Source organism: Eumetopias jubatus, unplaced genomic scaffold (genome assembly GCF_037043125.1).
Source record: "Eumetopias jubatus isolate StellerSeaLion01/CBP00866 unplaced genomic scaffold, mEumJub1_p1.0 scaffold_13, whole genome shotgun sequence".
Lineage (NCBI taxonomy): Eukaryota > Metazoa > Chordata > Mammalia > Carnivora > Otariidae > Eumetopias > Eumetopias jubatus.
Window position 1 is genome coordinate 14079306 of NW_028274819.1, and position 27800 is coordinate 14107105.

The 27800-nt window shown below is 36.1% G+C and overlaps 1 protein-coding gene and 1 pseudogene across 1 annotated transcript; both read right to left on the reverse strand.

The window, feature by feature from the left end:
- Positions 1-8726: 8726 nt before the first annotated feature.
- Positions 8727-9664, reverse strand: LOC114215265 (olfactory receptor 5J3-like; annotated as a pseudogene).
- Positions 9665-24309: 14645 nt separating this feature from the next.
- Positions 24310-25244, reverse strand: LOC114215241 (olfactory receptor 5J3-like). Its single transcript, XM_028111124.2, is given in 2 exon segments — positions 24310-24717; positions 24720-25244. Coding segments are annotated over 2 exon segments (933 nt in total).
- Between the last annotated feature and the right edge of the window lie 2556 nt (positions 25245-27800).

Here is a 27800-nt window from a genome sequence, read left to right on the forward strand (position 1 = left end):
AGGCAGAGGAAGAGAGAGAATCTTAAGCAGGCTCCATGCCCAGCACCGAGCCTGACACAGGGCTCAATCTCAGAACCCTGATATCATGACCTGAGCTAGAATCAAGAGTAGGGTGCTTATCCAACTGAGCCACACAGACACCCCTTAACACACATTTATTAAGCAGCTATTAAATGACAGATACAGACAGGACCGATTTATCGTATTTCACTTTATTGGGCTTTACAAATATTGTGTTTTTTTGTTTTGTTTTGTTTTTTAACAAATTGAAGTTTTGTGGCAACTCTGTGTCAGCAGGATTGTAGATGTCATTTTCTAATATTATTTACTCACTTCATGTCTCTTTGTCACAATTTAGTAATTCTTGCAATATTTCAAACTTTGTCATTATTATATTTGAATTGCTGCAATCTCATGATAAAACTTTAATGGATGAGGAATTGCTTCTTATGAATGAGCAAAGAACATGGTTTCTTGAAATGGAATCTACTCCTGGTGAAGAAGCCATGGAGACTAATGAAATGACAAAGGACTTGGAATATTGCACACACTTAGTTGATAAAGTAGTGAAAGGGTTTGGGAGAACTGACTCCTATTTTAATGAGGTTCCACTGTGAGTAAAATGCTATCAAGAAGAATGACATATTACACGGAAATCATTTGTGAAAGGAAGAATCTACTGATGCACCAAACTTCATTGTCGTCTTATTTTAAGAAATTGCTTCAGTGACTCCAACCTTTAGCAACCACCACCCTGATCAGTTAGCTGCTGCCAACGCTAAGGCAAGAACTTCCACCAGCAAAAAAAAAAAAATATGACTCACTGAAAGCTTAGATGATGGTTAGCATTTTTATCAATAAAGCACTTTTAAAGTGTGCACATTGTTTTTTTTAGACATAATGCTATTACACCCTTAATAGACTACAGCATAATGCATACATATCTTTTATAGGCACTGGTAAACCAAAAAATTCATTTGACTCACTTATTGTAGTGATCTAGAACCAAGCATGCACTATCTCTGAGGTGTGCGTACATTATGCTTTGTGTTGGATTGCAAAGATAAGAATGATATTGTCTGCTTTCACATTACTTAGAGTTTATTGCTACTTTCAAGATTCAAAATTTGGCTCAGTTCTTTGATAGTCTGATATTTGGTGAGCCTATAGGCTATGGTTGACCATGGTAAAAGATCAGTGGACATTTAATAAACACCAGTTTAGTTGAATTCATATTTGCTTATTAATCTATTTTGAGTTCTAGTTGTTAATCAGCTATATTTAACATTTTATTTAGATACTTTTAGGTTTACAGAGTTTTGAGTTGTACTTTACCCACCTTTATAAATGTTAATATCTCACTTAATCACAGTACAGTTATTGCCACTAAAAAAATTTACACTGAATCAATAATATTAACTAAACTACAGATTTTATTCAATTTCACCAGTTTTTCCATAAAGGCCTTTTTTTCTGTTCCAGGATCCAATCCAGGACATCATGCTGGCATTAATATCTCTCCCTGTCTCCTGTGATCTGTGACTTTCGCATTTTCTTTCCTTTTCTTTCGTGACTGTGATACTTGTCAAGATTACTCCTCAAGCATTTTGTAGAAGACTACCTAATATTTTTCTTGTGCTTAAATTGAGGTAATTCATTACAGGGAAAAGTGCCAGAGAGGTGGTATGTTTGCCCTTTCATCTTCTCAGGGGATGCATGATGTCAATGAGTGATATTACTAGCGATTTAAACTTGATCACTTACTTAATGTGGTGTCTGTGGGACTTTTTCATTATGAAGTTAGGACTTTTCTTTGTAATTTATATATACTTGGGGAAGGTAATTTAGACTATGTAAATATTCCATTTATCCTTTTGGGCACGCATCAATACGTTCCTTCTACTGATTATTACTATGCTATTTTTGTAGCAAATTTCCATTTCCCCATTCTTTTAACTTATTTTATTTATTATTTACTTTTTTATTTATTTACTTTGGTGAAAAGATTTAGATTTAGATTTAGATTTAGATTTAGCCTGACAGACTCAGTTTAAATGATCTCAATTTTGTTGGCAACATTCAAAGTATCATCTTCAAAGAGCCAATGGAACATATGTCTTCTTCTCTCCATCGGGCCTGAGCAGGGTGTTGACTTTGGCCACATCAATGTCAATAGAGCTTCTTCACAGCCTGTTGGTTTTGTGCTTATTGTTGGCCTTGACATCCACGATGAACATAAGCATGCTGCTCTCTTCTATTTTCTTCATGGCTGACTCAGCAGTCAGGGGGAACTTGATGATGGCATAGTGGTCAAGCTTAGTTCCCCTGGGGGCGCTCTTTGGAGGATATTTTGGCTGCCTTCAGAGAGCAGTGAATTGGGCCATGGGAAGGTAGGTGATGTGCAGACCTTTTTTTGTGGCTCTGGATGCCTTTTAGCACTATTTTCTTGGCCTTTAAAACCTTGCTTTGGCTTCAGCTTTGGGAGGAGCAAGGGTCTTCCTTCTTCATCTTCCATGCCACCTTTATGAAAGGGCCTTTCAACATATTTTAATTGAAATTATTCTGTAAAGAAGAGTTGTTCTTTCTTCTGTGTATTTATTTAGTTAGCTAGTCATACGAATGTGCACTCATTGTAATTACTTTTTCTTTGGGTTATCCAACACTACCATTATTTATTTTGTTGCTCAAATTGTTCCAGGTCTGCTAATGGAACTATCATTGAATTAGCTCCTGTACACTTTGCTCTTTGGTCATGCTTTTGTTTTTATTGTTTGTTTGTTTTGTTTTGTTTTTTACCTCTTACATTCTGGCAGCACAATAAGCTCCAAGCTCATCTTATATTTTCCTGGACTCAGCTCCAGAGACAACTACTTCTCCAAGGAGCCTTGCCATCTTTTATGGGAGGATGGTATTTGGAGACCAGAATCTGGACTACATACTCTATTTTTACGTGTTCGCCCATATTTTTCCCTTAAGAATATGGCACACATATTTTTGATGCTTTTGAATTTCCAAGTCTCTGTAATTATAACTTTTCAAATGAAGACTCTGTTATAGTTGAAAATGTTCAGATTTAGGAACCATAATTCTGAGTTTATGTCTTTTGAAATACCATTTACTACTTTATGACCGTGTGAACATTTCTTAATTTCTTTAATCCTCAGCGTCCCCATGTCTAGAAAACAACAATAGTAGTACCTGCCTCATGTGTTTGTCAAGATGAAATTAAATACTATATACAAAATATCTTGTATAATATTGAGGATATGCTAGGTATCAATGAATGTTGATATTCATTGATAACAAACAATGAATGTTTGTTTCGTGTCTTTAATATAAATGAGGTTGTAATAACCTATCATATTTATACACCCATGTTTATTATACTGTTTTCTCCACCATTAGACATTTACATTCATCATGATTTCTCTCTCTTTTTTTTAAGTAATTCAGAATAAACATTAACTTGTTTCCTTTAGTTAAATAACCAGAAGCATTATTTTGGGGCCAAGCTTACAACTTTCATATTAGTGGGAGGTATTCTAGAGTGGTCTGACAAATTTTAATTTCAATGAAGAATGTCCCTGATCATCAAAGTCATCATAACCTTGCCTCCATCGACCACTTATATCTTATCAAATCCCACATATGATAGAGCTCAATAAATCAAAGGTTATTTTATTAGGTATTTATTTCATTATTATGCATCAGGAATACTTCCTTATATCTTTGTTTACTATTTACATCACTTTAAATGTTATTGAAAACCTGACTTCTATAGGTGGCTGATTTTTTTTAAACCGTACTAGATGAAAAACCTCCTAATTTAAAATTTATCTTTATTTGCTCCTCAATATCAAATATGCTATTACATTATAGATTAGAAAAACAAAACAAAAAAAAACCCAAAACAGTCTTTGAAATACTTAACTTATCGATTTATTAAAGAAGTAAGTACTGCATACCTGCTATTGTGACAATCACTATCCCAGTAATCCTGAAACTATAAAGTTGAATAAGATGCAGTCTTTTCCTTACAGGACTAAACAATTCAGAAGAGGAATGAAGAGTTAAAATAAAAGCTCACAATCCATTATTAAAATACAGTGTGCAATGATAGAACAATGGAGGAAATAAACTAATTTTCTCAAAGATGTTATCAAGAAAATCTTTAGAAAGATGGGAGTTCTTGCTCTTGGCCCTTGAGATTAAAGATAAGTGTAAATTGTTAAAATGAGAGAATACATGTGGCATTAAGGAAAGAATTATGACCAAAACCTTTCTCTGAGATAAGAATAGAGACGCAGTGAAGGGGAGGGAAGCAATGGAAGAAGTCAGAAGACTACTTCAATAGTTAAGGTTTGAGAACATAAGGTCTGAACTGAGACAGCAGCACTGATGATTAATGAAGAAGAGGAAACTGATTTTAAGGGTATTTGGGAACCAGAGTCAATAATACCTAATACAATAAATATTTGAATAAGATAAGATAGATGAATCTAGGCTGACTTGCTAGGTATTTGACTAGTGTGATTGAATGTATGGAAATTAGGTGCAGGGACAGTGGTGAGATTACCTTAAAATGCTGGGTTTTAGAAATTTGAAGGACATTCATAAAAAGAACTATTTTTCTTCAGTGAGATATAAAATGCTCACAAGTCTCAAAAAAGTATGAATGTGTCTCTCAGACTTTTAGTTATCTTAATTAGCTTTCAAAGCAAATTGCTCTGTAATATCATGTGCAGTTATAAGGGAACGGGACTGAAATTCAGACTGCCACTAATTACCCAACGAGCCCAAACCCATATATAATATACAGTTGCATTTCCTTCTCTTCAGTACTTGGTTTTCTCACTAGAACAGATTATAACGTCCCATTTAATTATAAACTCCTATGATTCTGAAAAAAGAACATGGCACCAAAAAAGAGGCCATATTCAGCTCTTTGAAATTCATAAGTTATAAACTTTTTAATATCCATCAGCACAATATCTAACTGTTGAAGTGGCACTTAGAAGCCGTATACATAATATCCGTCTGATACTCAAAACTGCTCCCTACAAATTCTCACCAAATTCTTGTCCATCTTTGGCTTGAATCTTTCAAGCGATTTTTATTCTCTATGCATCTCCCTTGATCTCAGGATATCATGTATTGCAAAGCCTCATTACATTGAGTTGAAATGTAGTTCCACACAACTTCTAAGAAGTCAAGGTAGTGTTAGAGACACATTTCTTTGATTTTCAAGTGCATTTAATTTAAACCTTTTTAAAATTAAATATTAATTTAAATTAAATAATAAACTTTAAATTAAATATTGAAACCTTTTAAATTTAAATATTGTACTCCTTTAAACCCTGTAAAACAAATCTAATCCTTTCTTTTTATAACATTTCTTCAATAATGAGGCAATTATAATGTGTGCCTTGACCTTTTCAATTCCATATCCATCGACATGATATGTTTTTATCAGCATTGTTGCTTTCTCCGGCAAAAGAACTTAAACTGGGACATTGAAATACGTAATATTCACACCTACATATATTAATTCAGGATTGCCTGAGCACTGTTAATTAAAGTAGAACCAAACACCTTAATACCTTAATTTTATCATACAAACTATGTATCTATCATCTATCTATCTATAAATAGGGAGCTTGATATGTAGATACATTTAGATGTCTATAGATATAGATACATACTATCATTAGCACTGCATTGCTAACAGAGGCTTTTAATAGCAACAAAATCAAACATATATCTTCAGGTTGGCTATAGATCTAAAGAAAGAGACTATATTCACTTGCATGCCATAAAATTATACTAAATTACTGCTTTAATTTTAAAAAGCATAACCAGAAACAAGATCATCACAAAATCCAGCAGTAGATAAAGTAAACTTTAGGGAGAACTTTGCTTGGTTAAGATCTTTACTGATTGTTGGAGAAACTATCTTTGTATATAACTAATGCCTCGCTAGATCAGAGAAGTTAATTTTTGTTGCTCTTTTATATATCAGCCTTAAACTATTGGGAAAATTCACTCTACCAATTTATAACTTTTATAAGAAATATTTAAATACATCTGGGCTCTTTGTGGTTTTAATGGTATTCCTAAACAATACTTCTACCTATAATTTTATAATATTTCAGAACGCCAATTTCCATTGATTTCACTCTTTCCATTTGATTTAATATTCTCCTGTTTTCTTGATTTGGTCCAATGACCATGTTTTCAAGTCCTTTTTTTTTTAGTAAAAAGAAGAGGGAAATTTATCTCCTCAAATTGCTTCTCAATCAATTTATAATTTGGGGAAAGAAGAGCACAATCACTTATTCTATCTTCATTAATTTTCACATTATGTGTTTTGACTCCCTCATTTATGAAATTTTATTGTGCAGCACATTTTTTATTTATTTCTATGAGGTTATAATAACTAAACTTTTAAATAAACATAATTGTATTGATGAAGGAATTAGGTTTTATACAAGCTTTTGGAAAGTAATTTAGCAAAGTATCAAAATACATTTTTTCCATGTATTTTACCAAAGAATTCCATTATCAGAAATCCACTGAGATGAAAACAATTAGAAAAATAAAGATTTATATACAGACTTTATCATTATGATATAAATTTCTTTATAAAGCAAAAACTCTAAGTATATAACACTGGGAGATGGATACCTGAGTAGGCCCAATGTAGCATTAAATTATAGTCTTTGGTTATGAGATATCCAGAAAACTGTTTACCGTCGCCTAAAATCTCCCTTATTAGGTGATAGTTTTGCTTTTGGAAGTTTGATTATAACAATAACAGTGATTACTGAATAGCTATTATATTAAAATATTTGACAATAGAATTATGCTGGAAGAAAATATGGACTGTATAGAAACAGTAAAATAAAATTTGCTTTAACACATTATATTACATATTTACCTAAATTTAATTGTCAAGCAATAAGAAAAAAATTCCATAGACATAGATTTTAACAGGAAAGATTTATTGCTATGAGCTAAATATCATTCCATTTGATAAACATTCTTTTCACACACTCAAAACCATTGTTCACTACATATTGCAAAAATACCATTAGCCAAAGGCGATAACAATGATACTGGACAGAGTTTTTGATGTATAGCTGAGTAAGCAGAACAATAAACACTATATGGAATAATGAACATAAGCAACATGGGGTTCTAACAGTTACTTTGTTTAAAAAACTATCAGCATTTTTAAGTGGCTGTTTCATGGAAGTTTCCTAAAGGTTGATTTTAAGTGAATTCCAATGTAATCTGATATGACAGAGTGTCTTTGCATTGCTATTTTGGTATTTCTTTTAAACTGACATTCGGAGTGTCTGGCTGGCTCAGTTGGTAGAGCATGGTGCTCTTGATCTCAGGGTAGTGAGTTCAAGCTCTATGTCGGGGTGGAGCCTACCTTAAAGAAAAAAGTATTAAACAACTGGCAGAAATGGAATTGCCCTAAAAAGGAGCCTGTGGAGGGGCACCTGGGTGGCCCAGTCAGTTATGTGTTTGACTCCTGACTTTGGCTTGGGTCATGATCTCAGGGTCATGAGATCGAGCCTTGCATCAGCCTTCACGGTCAGTGGGGAGCCTGCTTAAGGTTCTATCTCTCCCTGCCCTCTGCCCTTCCTCTCCTGCTCGCACACTCTCTCTCTAAAAAGAAAAAAAAAAGAGGTTGTGGAATTATTTTTAAGTTAAATATTCAATTGTAACAGTTCTAGATAAAAATGTCATACAAGATACACACAGGGAATTCTATTTGTTTCTTAAAATGGAAAGAGGGCTGAGTGCAAGTATATATGGATATATGTGTGCTTGAAATCTATCTTTCAAACGTTGATCTTCTCTGGTCTTGGGTGAGCTTTTAACTCCATTGATCCTTTATTTTCTCATCTGTAAAATAAGTCAGCTCCTCTAGAGTTGTAAAGAAGGAAAATTTAGTGCACTCTCTGTAACCGATTTTCATTGAGTTAGTAGGGATTCAAAATAATAATTTGCAAATGTAAGGGATCCAAATTATATAGTGGCATAAAATTATTTCCAACTAGAGACACTTGGGATTCAGTTGATGCATAAAGAGAGTTTTTCAGAGCTTCCCTTATTTGACTAAAAGCAGAAACCTCTAAGAGTGAGGCTGCTGTAACTGCTCTCTCCCTGGGGTGTTTTCTCCCAAGAAAGAAGACAGAGAAGACCACTAGCCCCTGTATAAACAAGCAATATCACAAAATTTCTTATCTCTCCTTTTTTTCCCTCAGAAGCCTGTTTGTTCTTCCTATAAAAACTTTTCACATACTAAATTATATTGAACTCTAATTATTGAACAAGCTACTTTTTTTGCATCTTATATACATATGAATAAACTTTGCCTATTCATTTGTTAATCTGTCTTTTGTTAGTTTAGTTCACAGGTCTTCAAACAGTAAACCTAGGAGGATGGAAGAAATGTGTTTCCTCCCAGACAGAATGTATTGCATGTGTATATGTATGTATCGGCATACATACATAATATATATATATATATATATATATATATGTGTGTGTGTGTGTGTATATATATATGTCTGTGTGTTTCCAAAAGCCAATAATGAATACATTTGAAAATATCATTTTTTTTCTCCAACAAATCTCACAGGTATTTAACAATACACCTGCCTGTAGAATCAATAAACATTCCTTAAAAGTTTCTTCTTGAAAATTCACAGTCACTGAGCAAATATTTTTCTCAAAATAATTCTTTTCATTGCCTCTTTGGCCTCTGTATTTCTCACACTGTGTATCAGGAAATTTAGGATTGGCAGCAAAAGAGTATAAAACACGGAGAGGATTTTGGCTCTATCCTGTGGGTAGTTAGAGCTGCTCCCCAGATAAGTAAATATCACTGTTCCATAGAAGAGAGCGACTACCATTAGGTGAGAAGCACATGTGGAGAATGCTTTATATCTGCTCCTTGTGGAGTGTAACTTCAGGACAGTGAGGAGGATTCCCAGATAGGAACTGACCACTATCAGAAAGGTAGTCACTGATGTCGTGCCAGAGAGGACAAAGAATAAAATCCTGCAGTACCGGGTGTCAGAACAGGACAACTGAAAGAGCAGTGGAATATCAAAGAAGTAATTGTTCATGACATTGGGCCCCCAGAAAGACAGGCTGAGCAAGCCGCTCAGGTGGGTGAGTGAGCTAGCAGAACCTACCAGGTAGGACGCAGTTACCAAATGGACGCAGAGCATGCGGCTCATGAGGCCTTTGTAGGGAAGTGGGTGGCAAATGGCGACATAGCGATCATAGGCCATGGCTGCCAGGAGGAGCATTCGGCGGTCAGGAACATGCTGAAGAAGGAATACTGAAGGAAGCAACCTCGATAGGAGATGACTTTCTGTCCTGTTATGTAGTTCACCAACATTTTAGGAATAAAGACTGAAGAATAGCAGAAATCCAAGAAAGCCAACGGGCAAAGGAAAAAGTACTTGGGGGAATGCAGCTGCGCACTAGCCCAGATGACTGCGATAATCCAAACATTCCCCACCACAGTGGTGAAGTAGATGGAGAGAAACAGCACAGAAAGGACAACATTCAACTCAGGGCTATTGGTCAGCCCCAGGAGAATGAATTCTGTTACGACACTGACATTTCTGGTGGCCATTTGGGTGTCCCCCACTATGTGGGATCTGCAGGGAACAAGAAGACAATGAAAATAACTGAAGTATAGTGTAAATATATGCATTCAATCAACTAGCATCTTTGAAAAGCGCAAGGTCTTAGTTAACAATCACAGTCCACAGGAAATTTCAATTCTCTCAAGTGAGAGAAATCAGCCTGGTAAGAGACTTTGGTTGACTCAAAGTGTCATCAGGGGGTGTAAACTGACATTATGCACCATGAGAACCTTGGAGGAATCAAAACTCTCTTGCAAAGGCTCAGAGGAATGTCGGTTTAAGAGTTTAGGTGATGGATCTGGGGTAACAGTATATTCCACATTCCAGAACACAAGGCAAGGATTCTGTTTTTGAGGAAAAACATCCCTTAACAAAGAACACAAAAACTCAATATGTAATGGGTAAATTTCTGAGACATCTGGCAAAACTACTATCACATCTTTTTAACTTAGACAAATAAAACATGACATGTGTTACACAATAATATACATACACAGTATAAACATGATTAAATTTATAAACTATCCATAAAAATGGAAAATGAGAATTAGGGATGTCTAGAATAGAGAGTGAAAAAACAGTCAATCATATTATATCATAACATTACTTCTTTGTTAAAATTCACTTGTTCTGGGAAGTCGTTCTCTGCTATTCCAACAGATATTTGTCATCCCACTTTCTGATATCTGAGAGCATTTATTATCCAATGGTGTGGATCAGTCCATATCAGGTTCTTTTCATTAAGATTGAATCAAGAAACTTTTCAATATGTTTGATCCCTGCAGTCAAAAAAAATCTCAAGTCTAATGTCAAGGACAATGCATATACTTTTGGTACATTAGATCATGTGTGAATATGGATTTTTATCAAGAAAAGGGTTATTAAATTAATTTTATTTTAGGCTTTCTCATATAATCCAGATTACATGAAAAATAAGATTATGAGAGCTGGTACATTAGGGAAACTCAGGATTAAGTAATTTTGGAGGAAAGTTTCTTCAATCCAGGATTTATAGGAATACATGATGGACTAATACACTTTGGGAGTTTCCAATAAAAGAAATAAATATAAAGCATGCTTCCTATTAATTTGACAATTGAATCTATTTTCATTGAACATTAATGAATATGGTGTTTCATAATCCAGGCTCTGGTAATATTTCCCTGATATTGAATAAAAAGTGAGAATGACATGGTTTTGGATCTCTGCCCTTTACTCACAGTGTGATATAAAGTTATTTAGTAACAATTCAAATGTTGCAAACCTGGGGACCAGATTGCTTTGATCATGTTTACTTTACTGAAATGCCAGAGGTGAAAAAGAAGGACGTGTTCTTTTTTGCTCCATTAAACTGTGATTTCATGTCTAAGTCTTAGTTTCTAGCTTAACTACCATTTCACCTATGAATCTTTCTCAGAAGATAGTTGTGATAATTAAATAAGAAAATACATGAAAACTGTCTGGCACAGCCCCTAAATGTTTGCTGTATAGTCAAAGTAAAACAAATAAGTAAAACAGACACCAGACTGTCTATTGACATACTGGACAAATGGCTTTTGACTAAAGTACTATTTTGGATCTTTGCTTTTTTTGTTTGTTTGTTTCATTTTGTTTAGATAGCTTTGCCTGCCTCCCTTGACTTTAAACAAACCAATTTGTTACTTTAACTATGAGTTCCCTCTTAAGCCACTGATTTTGTATTTGTTCCTTTGATTTTCAATTAATAAGTAGTAATTTTCATCTGCACTGCCTTTTCATGCCATTTTTCTTTTACTGTAAAGTCAGTTATATACAACAAATTAATCTTTGAATCTAAAAATTAGCTCTGGTAACAGGGCCAAAAATCACCACTCTCTCAGATTTTTTTTTAAAATTTTTTTATTGTTATCTTAATCACCATACATTACATCATTAGTTCTTGATGTAGTGTTTGTTCCATGATTCGTTGTTTGTGCATAACACCCAGTGCTCCACGCAGAACGTGCCCTCCTTAATACCCATCACCAGGCTAACCGATCCCCCCACCCCCCTCCCCTCTAGAACCCTCAGTTTGTTTTTCAGAGTCCATCATCTCTCATGGTTCGTCTCCCTCTCCGACTTACTCCCCTTCATTCTTTCCCTCCTGCTATCTTCTTCTTTTTCTTTTTTCTTAACATATCTTGCATTATTTGTTTCAGAAGTACAGATCTGTGATTCAACAGTCTTGCACAATTCACAGCGCTCACAATAGCACATACCCTACCCAATGTCTATCACCCAGCCACCCCATCCCTCCCACCCCCCACCACTCAGCAACACTCAGTTTGCTTCCTGAGATTAAGAATTCCTTATATCAGTGAGGTCATATGATACATGTCTTTCTCTGATTGACTTATTTCACTCAGCATAACACCCTCCAGTTCCATCCACGTTGTTGCAAATGGCAAAATCTCATTCCTTTTGATGGCTGCATAATATTCCATTATGTATATATACCACTTCTTTTTTATCCATTCATCTGTTGATGGACATCTTGGCTCTTTCCACAGTTTGGCTATTGTGGACATTGCTGCTATAAACATTGGGGTGCACGTACCCCTTCGGATCCCTACATTTGTATCTTTGTGGTAAATACCCAGTAGTGAAATTGCTGGATCGTATGGTAGCTCTATTTTCAACTGTTTGAGGAACCTCCATACTGTTTTCCAGAGTGGTTGCACCAGCTTGCATTCCCACCAACAGTGTAGGAGAGTTCCCCTTTCTCCACATCCCCGCCAGCATCTGTCGTTTCCTGACTTGTTAATTTTAGCCATTCTGACTGGTGTGAGGTGGTATCTCATGGAGGTTTTGATTTGGATTTCCCTGATGCTGAGCAATGTTGAGCACTTTTTCATGTGTCTGTTGGCCATTTGGATATCTTCCTTGGAAAAATGTCTGTTCATGTCTTCTGCCCATTTCTTGATTGGATTATTTGTTCTTTGGGTATTGAGTTTGATAAGTTCTTTATAGATTTTGGATACTAGCCCTTTATCTGATATATCATTTGCAAATATTTTCTCCCATTCTGTCAGGTGTCTTTTGGTTTTGTGGACTGTTCCTTTTGCTGTGCAAAAGCTTTTTATCTTGATGAAGTCCCAATAGTTCATTTTTGCCCTTGCTTCCCTTGCTTTTGGCGATGTTTCTAGGAAGAAGTTGCTGCGGCTGAGGTCGAAGAGGTTGCTGCTTGTGTTCTTCTTTAGGAATTTGATGGACTCCTGTCTCACACTGAGGTCTTTCAACCATTTTGAGTCTATTTTTGTGTGTGGTGTAAGGAAATGGTCCAGTTTCATTCTTCTGCATGTGGCTGTCCAGTTTTTCCAACACCATTTGTTGAAGAGACTGTCTTTTTTCCATCGGACATTCTTTCCTGCTTTGTCAAAGATGAGTTGACCATAGAGTTGAGGGTCCATTTCTGGGCTCTCGATTCTGTTCCATTGATCGATGTGTCTGTTTTTGTGCCAGTACCATACTGTCTTGATGATGACAGCTTTGTAATAGAGCTGGAAGTCCGGAATTGTGATGCCACCAGCTTTGCTTTTCTTTTTCAATATTCCTCTGGCTATTCGGGGTCTCTTCTGGTTCCATACAAATTTTAGGATTATTTGTTCCATTTCTTTATATAAGTGGATGGTATTTTGATGGGGATTGCATTGAATGTGTAGACTGCTCTAGGTAGCATTGCCATCTTCACAATGTTTGTTCTTCCAATCCATGAGCATGGAACGTTTTTCCATTTCTTTGTGTCTTCTTCAATTTCTTTCATGAGTATTTTATAGTTTTCTGAGTACAGATCCTTTGCCTCTTTGGTTAAATTTATTCCTAGGTATCTTAGGGTTTTGGGTGCAATTGTAAATGGGATCGACTCCTTGATTTGTCTCTCCTCTGTCTTGTTGTTGGTGTATAGGAATGCCACTGATTTCTGTGCATTGATTTTATATCCTGCTACTTTACTGAATTCCTGTATGAGTTCTAGCAGTTTTGGGGTGGAGTCTTTTGGGTTTTCCACAACAAGTATCATATCATCTGCAAAGAGTGAGAGTTTGACATCCTCTTTGCCGATTTGGATGCCTTTGATTTCTTTTTGTTGTCTGATTGCCGTGGCTAGGACTTCTAATACTATGTTGAATAGCAGTGGTGAGAGTGGACATCCCTGCCGCGTTCCTGACCTTAGGGGAAAAGCTCTCAGCTTTTCCCCATTGAGAATGATATTCGCTGTAGGTTTTTCATAGATGGCTTTTATGATATTGAGGTATGTACCCTCTATCCCTATACTCTGAAGAGTTTTGATCAAGAAAGGATGCTGTACTTTGTCAAATGCTTTTTCTGCATCTATTGAGAGGATCATATGATTCTTGTTCTTTCTTTTGTTAACGTATTGTATCACGTTGATTGATTTGGGGATATTGAACCAGCCTTGCAGCCGAGGGATAAATCCCACCTGGTCATGGTGAATAATCCTTTTAATGTACTGTTGGATCCTATTGGCTAGTATTTTGGTGAGAAGTTTTGCATCCATGTTCATCAAGGATATTGGTCTGTAATTCTCCTTTTGGATGGGGTCTTTGTCTGGTTTGGGGATCAAGGTAATGGTGGCCTCATAAAATGAGTTTGGAAGTTTTCCTTCCATTTCTATTTTTTGGAACAGTTTCAGGAGAATAGGTATTAATTCTTCTTGAAATGTCTGATAGAATTCCCCTGGGAAGCCATCTGGCCCTGGGCTTTTGTTTGTTGGGAGATTTTTGATGACTGCTTCAATTTCCTGAGTGGTTATAGGTCTGTTCAGGTTTTCTATTTCTTCCTGGTTCAATTTTGGTAGTTGATACATCTCTAGGAATGCACCCGTTTCTTCCAGGTTATCTAATTTGCTGGCATAGAGTTGCTCATCATATGTTCTTATAACTGTTTGTATTTCTTTGGTGTTGGTTGTGATCTCTCCTCTTTCATTCATGATTTTGTTTATTTGGGTCCTTTCTCTTTTCTTTTTGATAAGTCTGGCCAGGGGTTTATCAATTTTGTGAATTCTTTCAAAGAACCAGCTCCTAGTTTCGTTGATCTGTTCTACTGTTCTTTTGGTTTCTATTTCATTGATTTCTGCTCTAATCTTTATTATTTCTCTTCTCCTGCTGGGTTTAGGCTTTCTTTGCTGTTCTTTCTCCAACTCCTTTAGGTGTAGGGTTGGGTTGTGTATTTGAGACCTTTCTTGTTTCTTGAGAAAGGCTTGTATTGCTATATACCTTCCTCTCAGGACTGCCTTTGCTGTATCCCAAAGATTTTGAACAGTTGCGTTTTCATTTTCACTTGTTTCCATGAATTTTTTTAATTCTTCTTTAATTTCCTGGTTGACCCATTCATTCTTTAGTAGGATGCTCTTTAGCCTCCATGCATTTCTTTCCAACTTTCCTCTTGTGATTGAGTTCTAGTTTCAAAGCATTGTGGTCTGAAAATATGCAGGGAATGATCCCAATCTTTTGGTACCAGTTGAGACCTGATTTGTGACCTAGGATGTGATCAATTCTGGAGAATGTTCCATGGGCACTAGAGAAGAATGTGTATTCTGTTGCTTTGGGATGGAATGTTCTGAATATGTCTGTGAAGTCCATTTGGTCCAGTGTGTGTCATTTAAAGTCTTTATTTCCTTGTTGATCTTTTGCTTAGATGATCTGTCCATTTCGGTCAGGGGGGTGTTAAGTCCCCCACTATTATTGTACTGCTGTCAATGTGTTTCTTCGCTTTTGTTATTAATTGCCTTATATCATTGGCTGCTCCCATGTTCGGGGCATAGATATTTACAATTGTTAGATCTTCTTGTTGGATAGACCCTTTAAGTAGGATATAGTGTCCTTCCTCATCTCTTATTACAGTCTTTGTTTTAAAATCTAATTTGTCTGATATAAGGATTGCCACCCCAGCTTTCTTTTGGTGTCCATTAGCATGGTAAATCGTTTTCCACCCCCTCACTTTCAATCTGGGGATTCTTTGGGTCTAAAATGAGTCTCTTGCAGAGAGTATATAGATGGGTCTTGTTTTTTAATCCAATCTGATAGCCTGTCTTTTGATTGGGGCATTGAGCCCATTTACATTCAGGGTAACTATGGAAAGGTATGAATTTAGTGCGACTGTATTGCCTGTAAGGTGACTGTTACTGTATATTGTCTCTGTTCCTTTCTGGTCTATGCTGCTTTTAGTCTCTCTCTTTGCTTAGAGGACCCCTTTCAATATTTCTTGGAGGGCTGGTTTCGTGTTTGCAAATTCCTTTAGTTTTTGTTTGTCCTGGAAGCTTTTTATCTCTCCTTCAATTTTCAATGAGAGCCTAGCTGGATATAGTATTCTTGGCTGCATATTTTTCTCCTTTAGTGCTCTGAAGATCTCATGCCAGTCCTTTCTGGCCTGCCAGGTCTCTGTGGATAGGTCTGTTGCCAATCTAATGTTTCTACCATTATAGGTTACATATCTCTTCTCCCGAGCTGCTTTCAGGATTTCCTCTTTGTCTCTGAGACTCATAAATTTTACTATTAGATGTCGGGCTGTTGACCTATTTTTATTGATTTTGAGAGGGGTTCTCTGTGCCTCCTGGATTTTGATGCCTGTTTCCTTCCTCACATTAGGGAAGTTCTCTGCTATTATTTGCTCCAGTATACCTTCTGCCCCTCTCTCTCTTTCTTCTTCTGGGATCCCAATTATTCTAATGTTGTTTCGTCTTATTGTATTGCTTATCTCTCGAGTTCTGCCCTCGTGATCCTGTAGTTGTTTCTCTCTCTTTTTCTCACCCTCTTTATTTTCCATCATTTGGTCTTCTATATCACTGATTCTCTCTTCTGCCTCATTTATCCTAGCAGTTAGTGCCCCCATTTTTGATTGCACCTCATTAATAGCCTTTTTGATTTCGACTTGGTTAGATTTTAGTTCTTTTATTTGTCCAGAAAGGGTTTCTCTAATAACTTCCACGCCTTTTTCCAAGCCCAGCTAGTATCTTTAAAGTCATGATTCTGAACTCTAGGTCCGACATCGTACTAATGTCCGTATTGAGTAGGTCCCTGGCTGACGGTACTATCTCTTGTTCTTTTTGCTGAGGTGACTTTTTTCATCTTGTCATTTTGTCCAGAGGAGAATAGATGAATGAGAGAGCAAAATGCCAACAGGTTAAGAACGTCCCCAGCAAATATACTCTATACAAATCAGAAAAGACCTGAAACCAGGGGAAAAGAAAGGAAAAGAAAGAAAAAAGAAAGAGAAAAGAAAGAAAGAAAAAAAAACCAAAAAGAAAAAGATTAAAAACAAAAACAGAACAATACAAAAAAAACCGAATATGATCAAATATGATCAGGCTAGTGCATAGATCAGTGCCACACACTAGATTTTGGGCATATTTTGGTCTGTTAGAAAAAAGTGCCTCCTAAAATTTTAAAGGAAGAAAGACTTATATATGTACAAAATAAGGGTTGATACAATGAAGGGATGGAAGATGACTGTAAAGTTGAAAATTATAAAAGATTTTATAAAAGGAATTGATACGATAAGAAGTTTGATAAAACAAAGAAGAAGATTTAAAAAAAATAAAAGGGAGAGAATGTGATCAGGCAGGAGACTAGAACAAAGCCATACACTAGTGATTTAGGGTATATTTTGATCTGTTAGAAGAAACTGTATCTCAAAATTTTAAAGAGAGAACAACTTATTATATATATGCCAAAAATAAGGGTAACTACTATGAAGGGATAAAATATGACTCTAAAAATGAAAAATAATGTTTTTTTTAAAAAAAGGGATTGATAAGATGTTGGTTGAAAAAGGGAAAAAGAGAAATTAAAAAAATACAGTTAAAAAAATTAACTTTGAAAAACCAATGAATCATGTAAAAAAAGCCACGAATTCTATGTGCAGTATTCCCCTAGCGCTGGAGTTCTCCCATTCTCCTTGATCGGTAAACTTGGTCTTGGCTTGCTGGCTGTTTGTGCTGGTCTTCTGGGGGAGGGGCCTGTTGCTGTGGTTTCCAAATGTCTTTGCCGGAGGCTGAATTGCCCCGCCCTTGTCAGTCCGGGCTAAGGAAGCTGCTCCGGTTTGCTCTCAGGAGCTTTTGTTCCCTGCAAGCTTTCCGTATGGCTTTGGAGGAGGACAGTGAAAATGGTGGCCTCCCAATCTCTGCCCCAGAGGAGGGAAGAACTCGGGGCCCCACTCCTCAGTGCGCCCCCAGAGAAAAGCAGTCAGTCACTCCCGTGTCCCTGGTCTCCGGCCGCACTCCGTGCTCACCCGGCCTGTGACCGAGCATTTCTATGTCTGGCACCCAACCCCGTGTGGACTCTCCAAACCCAGCAGATCCCTGCGGTGCGCTCCCGCGCCGCTCCTCCCGGGGGAGGAAGGGGAGTCTCCCCGGATCTGCCGCCTGTTGGGTCCCTGCTGGAGAAGCAGTGGCCCGACTCTGCTGCAGATCACAGTTTATGGCCACCCCGAGCTGAGAGCCCGCGCCTCAGCTCCGTCTCTGCAGCCGGCTTCCCCGCTCCGATACCTGAGAGCTCTGCCGCACTCAGACACCCCCGGTCTTTCTGTGACCCCGAGGGTCCTGAGACCACACTGTCCCCGAGGGTTCCACCCCCGCTTAGCCACTGGTGTGACGTCCCTCAGCGGAGCCGGCTTCTAAAAGGTCCGATTTTGTGCTCCGCGGCTCTAGCACTTGCCAGAAGCGGCCGACGGAGGCCCCTCCCCCGCCGTCTATCCTCCCGAATATCGCCTCGGATTCACTTCTCCGCACGTCCTACCTTCCAGTAAGTGGTCGCTTTTCTGTTCAGAGAGTTGTTGCTACTCTCCTCTTCGATCTCCTGTTGAGTTCGTATGTATTCAGGATGGTTTGATCCCTATTCAGCTGAATTCCTGAGACCAGATGAAATCCAGGTCTCCTACTCCTCCGCCATCTTGCTTCACCACTCTCTCAGATTTAATACAATTCCCAGCTTATAATAATTAAATTTTAAAGGATTTCTTTAAATAAATTTCCTTTTGTAATTTACATAATTATATGAAGTTCTAAATACACTACGTGAGGATATAGGGAATGAACCCAATAATTTTTTTAAAAGGATTTATTTGAGAGAGAGAAAGCATGAGTGGGAGGGGGAGAGGGAGAGGGAGAATCTCAAGCAGACTCCCTGCTGAGCACGGAGCCCACACAGGGCTTGATCTCACCACGCTAAAGTCATGATCTGAGCCAAAATCAAGTTGGACGCTTAACCGACTGACCCATCCAGGCACCCTGCAGAGAGCTATTTGATGGGGCGCTTGGGTGGCTCAGTTGGTTAAGCAGCTGCTTTGGCTCAGGTCATGACTCTGGGGTCTTGGGATCCAGCCCCGAGTTGGGCTCCCTGCTCAGCAGGGACTCTGCTTCTCCTCTCCCTCTTCCTGCCACTCCCCTGATTGTGGGCTCGCTTGCTCTCTCTCTGCCAAATAAATAAATAAAATATTTTTTTAAAAAAATAGAGAACTATTTGATGTGGTAATGGTCTAACTCTATTTCACTTATCTCAATAATTTGAATAGATTTGAAGCAGATGATTTTTCTTCACATTCCATTCATAATATGTATTAAGAGTTGCTGTTTTTGAAGACTCAAGAGGCATTTATAATTCCTTTGTTAGAGCATATAAATATAGCACATACCTGGTGTTGAGATGAAGCTTAGACCTTTCTCTTAGTTTCCTGACTTGTGCTTATATTTGGTTCAGGGTCTTTGGAGGATGGAATCCCCAGTGATTCTGTGATACCATGTTTCATTAAAAGAGCAAAGAGAGACTTGAGGAAGGTAAGGTCCCAGCACTATCTTTCCAAATTGTAGCAATTCATGGATTTGGCCATTTCTCAGTTTTAGAGAAAACTGTCACATCAGTTCATGTCTCACCTATATAAGCCTCTGCAAAACAACACCCAAATTATTAAAAATGAATTCCAGCAGTATTTATCATTATAACTTACATAACATAGTTATATATATATGTATATATATATTTATATATATATTTAGTTTTAAAGATGGCCTAAGTTCCATTTGTTGATGACAATATGCTTCTATATACATGTATTATTATTGGTAGTAATTATGGAAAATAGACATATTTCTACCTAAGACAACCTAAAAGAAGTGGAAGCAATCAGCAATCACTAGATAGAATTCAAGTGTGCATGTGTTTATACACTAAATTGCCTTATAATATAAGAAATAATTCAGCCAATTTAGACACTAAAATAAATATCAAGTTTAACATTTTTTTTTTTGCAGTGGTAGTTGAACAGAAATGTAATTTTTAGAAATCCTAGGTAGGCTGCTACTTGGAGGATAGAATGAAAAATATAAAAGGTGGTAAATTAGAGTAAAATGGTAGGCATTTACATATAGTGAAAAAGGGAAGGGGGCAAATTAGAATAAATAAGTCACTGATACAGGTCAAATGCAACCAAACCAACAAACACATCTGTACAAAAACAAGGTGGTGAAAATTTGCAGTGATATTAAAATGAAGCAATAGTTAAAACAGACTAACACATAGGGAATATTATAATTAGTTTTACTAATAAGAATATTGCTTTTTCTTTGATAAGTAATATTAAATAGGATCCTATTTGGGGTGGTTTTTATTTATTAAATGTTTAGTATATTCCAGGCACTTCACAACTATTATCTCTAATCATTATGTAATTTTATTTAATTGAATATTCTGATCCATATGATTCACATTATATGTGGCTCAGAATAACTAAAGGAATTGTCTGAGTTTGGACTTTAGCAAATGGTAGGACAACACCTTGATACAGTGACTGTCTGATGTAAAAATTTGTGTTGCTTTTATTATTTATTCCATACAGCCTTTTAATATTGACAGACTAGGAGTGAACATAATAATGATGGAATTTGAAACCATATTGCAAGAAAAATAGTGGAAAAGATAGGAAATATCCAGTGTGAGAAAAATTAGACTCAGGACAATATTCCTTTTTTTTTCAAGATTTTATTTATTTAATTATTTTTTATTTATTTGACACAGAGAGAGAGAGAGTGAGAGAGAGAAAGAGTACAAGCAGAGGGAGGGGCAGAGGGAAGATGGATGCGGGGCTCCATCCCAGGACCCTGAGATCATGACCTGAGCAGAAGGCAGACGCTTAACCAACTGAGCCACCCAGGTGCCCCTCAGGAGAGTATTCTGATTCAGCAAACACTGAATATCCGAGCAGTCTAAGAATGAAGAGTGAGAATATATGAATTTTAAGACTTCATTAGATATATCTAAGACTAATTGATAACAACTCTAAGGAAAGAGATAGGTCTTCCTTAAATTGAAAAAAAAAAGTCATATTTAATTGGTAAAATTTAACAAGCTGGTTTTATAGGGGAGAATGACAAACAATGGACCATTTGTAGAGGGCAGTCTATAGCAGTTTAGGGTTTTGTGGGATGAAAATATCCTCCTTAGATATCCATAATTCTGGGAGTTGTGATTTGTTTACAGGCCACAACTGACCAAGGACTAACTGAAAATTGCCATCAAAGCTGGGATTGATGTAATCCCTATTGTGTTCACAGCACAAGACCAAACCTCAAATCTTGGGAAGCATGAATTCATTACACTGACTTGTGGGTCTCTTAAAAAATAACAAACATGACCATGGTGCAAATGTACCCATGACTAGTCCACATAGTGCCAGCAACTTATTTCCCTGATGCGTTAGGCCAATTTCTAAACTACAAACTCCAAGTCTACCCACGTGAAATAAAAAAATAACACATATTTAATAGAAATTTTCTGTGAGCTAAGAGGAAAGTTATGTTAGATAAACATCTGCCGAGTCCTGATTTCTCCAAGTGTTGATGTTGAGCAGTAACCAATTTTATGGATGGGGTAGAGGGACTGGAGCTGAAAATGCCCATTCTCATTTTTGTATACTGATATTTTACATGAAATTTGAAGAAATAGCATCAGATATTTCATTCATGAAGTCCTCATTTATTTCTTTTTTAATCTTAATTAATTAATTATTTTTTTATTATTCTGTTATGTTAATCACCATACATTACATCATTAGTTTTTGATGTAGTGTTCCATGATTCATTGTTTGCATATAACACCCAGTGCTCCATGCAGAACGTGCCCTCTTTAATACCCATCACCAGGCTAACCCATCCCCCCACCTCCCTCCCCTCTAGAACCCTCAGTTTGTTTTTCAGAGTCCAGTCCTCATTTATTTCTAATTGACTAAGTATATTAACCACTTAAGGATATTTAGAATCTGCTTAACTGAGTTGCATTTACTGATATGTGTGTTACACACACACACACACACACACACACATATATGTATATATATGAGTCAGGTATATATATATATGGTATATTACCCATTATATAGAATATATTACTCATTTTCCAATCTTCATCCTACAAACCTACCACATGCCCTTCATCTGCCTCACAATTTAGGAAAGGGCTTTTCTTTTTTATCTTATTTGAGCATCCAGTTACTGTCTATAATATAATATAGTTACTATATATACTAAAATACAGTAACTCTTCATCAGGATGAGTTGAAAGTCAGTATTAAACATAAACAAATATCTTACTTTTGTTCCATAAAATAACACCCCTCACACACATGTACACTTAGTAAACTATTTTATTTACATCCTGACTAGCCCCTTATTTTATGAGGTGAGTATTGTAACAGAATGAGTTCAATTTGTTTTTCTGAGTTTTAATTATCTGACTTGTATATTATTTCTTGTGTTTTATACTCTAGGATAAAAGATATTGAATGCTGTTGAAAAAATTGTGAAGAACAATATAAAATTACATTTACTTATCATTATTATTTTACCTTTTTACTTTTTTCTGAAAACCAAAACTTTAATACAAATTCATTTATATGAATTCTTCTCATACATAAATGTCACATATTTGTAGCCTTATGGGACCCAATTTCAAATAATATATTAAATAATTTTAGGGGTGCCTAGGTGGCTCAGTCAGTTAAGTGTCTGCCTTAGGCTCAGATCATGGTCCCTGGGTCCTGGGATGGAGCTCCCCATTGAGCCCTGCATCGGGCTCCCTATTCATCTGGGAGTCTGCTTCTCCCTCTCCTTCTGCCCCTCTCCCTGCCTGTGCGTGCTCTCTCTTTCTCTCTCTCAAATAAATAAATGAAATCTTAAAAAAAAATAAATGATTTTGGATAATTAGAAAGGGTCATACAAATGTTATATGATGTTCTTGGTGGTGTTGGTGGTGTCATTATTTCATTCTGAATATAGTAAGCTTTCATACGAATTTCTTTGCTTGATTTCTAATATAATGAGGATGTCAATTTGCTATCTTTTTTCACATTTCAATTTGCTACCTTCACAGATAGTGGAGCCATTCACTCATGAGTTTGGCTGTCACTGAGAGGAAAAAAAAGTTTAATCTAGCCTGCCATGTAAAACCATGCCTTAATATTTATAGAGTATTCAGCTGTCTCATTGTGCTGCTTAGCCTAGTTGCCTCTTATTCTTTCAGTACTTAAAAGAATCTCCACAAATTAAATATAATTTTATTTGTAAATGGAGATATTCTCTAGAACACTGTTTTGTTTCTAGACAGGAGACTTTATAGCAATTTAGGGGGAAGAGATAACTATGGAAGAATCAATATTTGTGGGCCTGATTTCATCATTATGCACCTGAACATGTAATTTGAATCAAAGGGAAAACAGTGGCTTCACATATTTTCCCTTCCTGAAATACATAGCACAGGTTTCCTCCTGCATAGAATACCTTCAGGGAATTTCTTGTTTAAAGTCTAAAGAATATTCCGGAAGATGTTTAATGGAAAAAGAAAAATGGGTCTGATTATTCATGACTCCTGAATTATCTTTGAGGCCTCCTTTCTAAACACGAAGTCAAATTCTTTAGTGTATGTTTTCTCAGAATATTAGAACCCTCCCACATGGAGTGGTAGTAAAAGTGTGGCATTCTGTCCTGTTCGGTTTCATATGCAGTAATGGAAACCAAAGCCAGGCACAGGAAAATGGTCCAGACTAACCACTGGGAATGAAATGACACAGGCAATTTAGAACACAATTTTTTTTTTCTATTTTTGAGTATTTGCATTTATTTTGAAAAATGTCTGGCTATAAGTAATCCAGGCTAATTTCAGAACATGCATATGCCAGCTTTGTAGATAATTCAAGTACCAATCTTTTTTGCTTTAAAAGTATTTTACTTATTTCTGTGCTTAATAGAGAGACTGAGTTAAGAGATATTTTATTACTTACTAATCTTATGTTTGTATCTGTCTATTTGTGTGTCTGTATATCTATTTGTATGTACTCATTTCTACACAGGTACAGGAATGAAAGTGTCTTCAACCGTCCAGAGATAAATAGCCTAGATCTTGCTATGGTTTTTAGGTTAGTTTGCAAAATAACCAGACATATCTCTTGTACCTGTTATTCTTCTAGGCTTTTTTCTTCTGTTGTAAAATAGAAGGCTCCCATTAAGTAAACTCTAGGATTCCTTTGGGCTCAAAACTTTAATAAATTCATATAAATATTCTTATCCAGAAGACTTCTTTATATGCTATTTTGGGACACATATGGTGTGAAATCAACAAAGAAAATATTTCATTTCTATAGCTCTTTTCACAGCATCTTTTACCTCCTTGTTCCTCAGGCTGTAAATCATTGGATTTAACATAGGAATCACCAGGGTATAGAACACAGATACCACATTTTCTTGTTCTAAGTAATATTGGGAGCTTGGTTGGATGTAACTAAAGCTTATAGAGCCATGGAATAAAGTCACAGACGTTAATTGTGAAGCACAGGTGGAGAAGGATTTGTATCTACCTGCTGCTGAGCAGATCCTCAGGATAGCAGCAACAATGAAGACATAGGAGATCATCACAATCAAGAAAGTGATCATAGCAATAATTCCAGAGAAGATTAAAAGCAACAGTTCATTCATGAATGTGTCAGAACATGACAACTTCAATAGTGGGGGAAGGTCACAGAAAAGTGACTGGTGATATTCGGCCCACAGAAAGACAATTTCACCAAGCCAATTGTGTGTGTCAGTGAGTTGATGAAGCCTCCTACACATGACCCAATGACCAGGACCATGCAAACTATTTTAGTCATAGCCACTGTGTAAAGTAAAGGGTTCACGATGGTCATGTAGCGGTCATAAGCCATTGCTGCCAGCAAGAAGCCCTCAGTGGTAAGGAGTGACACAAATAAAAAATATTGCACGATGCACGCAGAGAATGAGATTGTCTCCCATTCAACAAAGGAGTTCAGCAGCATTTTTGGTGCAAAGACTGACGGATAGCAGGCATCAACAAATGACAGCCAGCTAAGGAAATGATACATGGGTGTTTGGAGTTTGGGAGTTATTTGGATTAGAAAAAGCATTCCTAGATTCCCTACCAAAGAAATGGTATAGATCAGGAATAAAACAAAGAGGACCACTTTCAGTTCAGCACGATCTGTCAGTCCCAAAAGGATAAATTCCGTAACCAATGTAAAATTAACAGCAGCCATGTGTGCATGTGTTTCTTGGTACCTGTTAATGATAAGAAAATCTAAATTGAGAATAATCATGCCACACTATCAAGAATACTTGGAATCCCTAACTAGCTGTGCAACTTGAGCTGTTGACTTTTCTTTTCTGGTTGTTTTACCTATAAAATTAGAAATTTTTAACTAGAAAGTCTCTAATCTTTTCAAGTACTGTTTATTAGTTTATTCCAAAAGGAAATTCCACAAGTAAGAAAATAAAACATTAGGGTCTTAGCTTCAAAGTGTGTTTAAATGCTTCTCTTTTTATGTGAAAGGAAAAAAAAGTTAAAGTGAATTTCATTCTAAAATGTATGCAATACAAAATCTAGTTTATAAAGCATAATAACCAAGGTTGGAAATTTAATCTGTGTTCTCACTGAAGTTCTTTTAAACTTCTCACTTTGGATTTAATGGCAACTAATGTCAAATACATCAAAATTTAAGAATTAACTATACTGTGGCATTTGAACTGAGAAATTCCATGTATGCCTTCACGTTTAGTTCGTATTCCACAATTTCTTTTTTAAGTTGGACGTGATGAAAGACAAAGCCCTAATATCCAAAAACTTTATGGTCATCCTTAAAAAATAGCCAGAGTCATTGGTTTCTGAGAAAAATGCCCACTGGGAATGAGAAGACAGGGTACTCTGAGCAGGAATGTGAAACATGATGAATAGCAACTTATAATTGGCTTTTGATATCCAATAGAAATGTCTTAGGAGACTCAGGAAACAGTTTTTATACTTTTTCTGATAAAGAACAATGTAAACCTGTAAAATAAAGCAAACCTATAAAGCATACAGATACTTTTTCACAATATTTTTTTGGATGTTGCAATACATTTCCTAAAATATGCAATGTGTTTTCCACTTAATGTACAATGGTTGATTATTATATTTTGTCTGAAAAAATATAACTATCTTTTTACACTATATAGAAAATAAAAATAAATATTTTAAACAGTTCATAATGCTATAGTTTTACCTCTTTAGAATAAAGGGAGGTGTTTTTGATGGCTTCATTATCCTTTCATTTGGTAGACACTATTTCTTTAGTACAGTAGGTAAAACTCAGAAAAAAAACAACATTTCAAAGTTACTGAAATAGTAAGAAATGAGGCAACTGTGTTAGATGTAGAATATCTACACTGATAGGTGAATAATCCCTGTGGGAATATATGTAATTATGACAGATTGCAATTCATCCTTTAGGGAAAAATATTCCACACTGATTAAAACACTGATTTTTCATTGTTTCACTAGATGTTGCCTACCAATTTTGATGTTAATGTAGAAAAAGAAATTGAAGTGTAGGGTAAAGGGTGAGAATAAATGGCCAAATTATAAATTCCTCCTACTCTGTGTTTATAAGAATAAAATTAGCAATAATCGTGCCTTGGATAAATCTCATTGGCTCCAATACTACCACTGTGCAAGGCTGTACGAATAAAATTAAAACATAATATTTGTGTCTTCTTCATCTCGTTTTTTGTATTTTTAACTGATTTTCAAAATGTATTTATATGAGAGAGTCAAATAAGTGAGTTTCACTTACCAGTGGAAGAAAAAAATATTCAATACTTTAGCTTATTTAGGAACTATATAACTGCTCATTCCAATGGATTATTTCTCTATATTCCCCCCAAAACAATCAATCAATCACACAGAAAAGTTGTATTTGTCTAACACTTAGAGTAATATAAAAATTGGGTAAATGATAGTAGTTACAGGTAGGAAGATTGAAATTCAAACTTCTTCTTTAATATATGATAACCATAAACAGAGCCTCCATGGTATGAAAGCAAAAGCAAGATGGCCAAAAATTTAGTTTTATATTTACTATAGTACAAAGGGAAATGAGTCCCCAGAGTTAATCTTCTGATCAAAAGGATATAATAAATACATGATTAAAATTTCCTATGTGTTTCTCAAGACCTTCATGGCTCCCTGAAGGCATTCAATTTCCTGAATGTTAGAATGAATAGAAGGAAATGAAGGGCAAGTAAGTATAGGGGAAAAACCCAGATTATATAAATTCTGAAAAACAGTGCAATAGAATAGATAGTGATCCCTGCTCAGTACTTTAGCAAGAGAAGCTTTTCAGAAGAATCCTTTAGTTGGGCCTACTTGTCAGAAAACACATGGTGATGAGCATTGGGTGTTATAAGCAACCAATGAAATCACTGAACATTACATCAAAAACTAATGATATATTATACATTGGCTAATTGAACATAATAAAAAAATAAAAAATTTAAGCTCTAAAAAAAGGAAAGAAAACACACATGTACACATACACATACACACCCACAAAGTGAAGCTAAAACCCAAACATCAGTGGGCTTTAAACTAGTAGAAATAACACCTGGTTTTCAAAAAAAAAAAAAATCGACTCCTTTGTTTTCTTGGACTGTGAGGATAGAATCAAAGAAAATTAAAACTACTAAAAAGGCTTCCTTGAAATGAACCCAACCACCTCTATCTTGAATGTTTTTTCCTCCATTCTAGTATGTGTCTGCTGATAGACAATTTTGGGCAT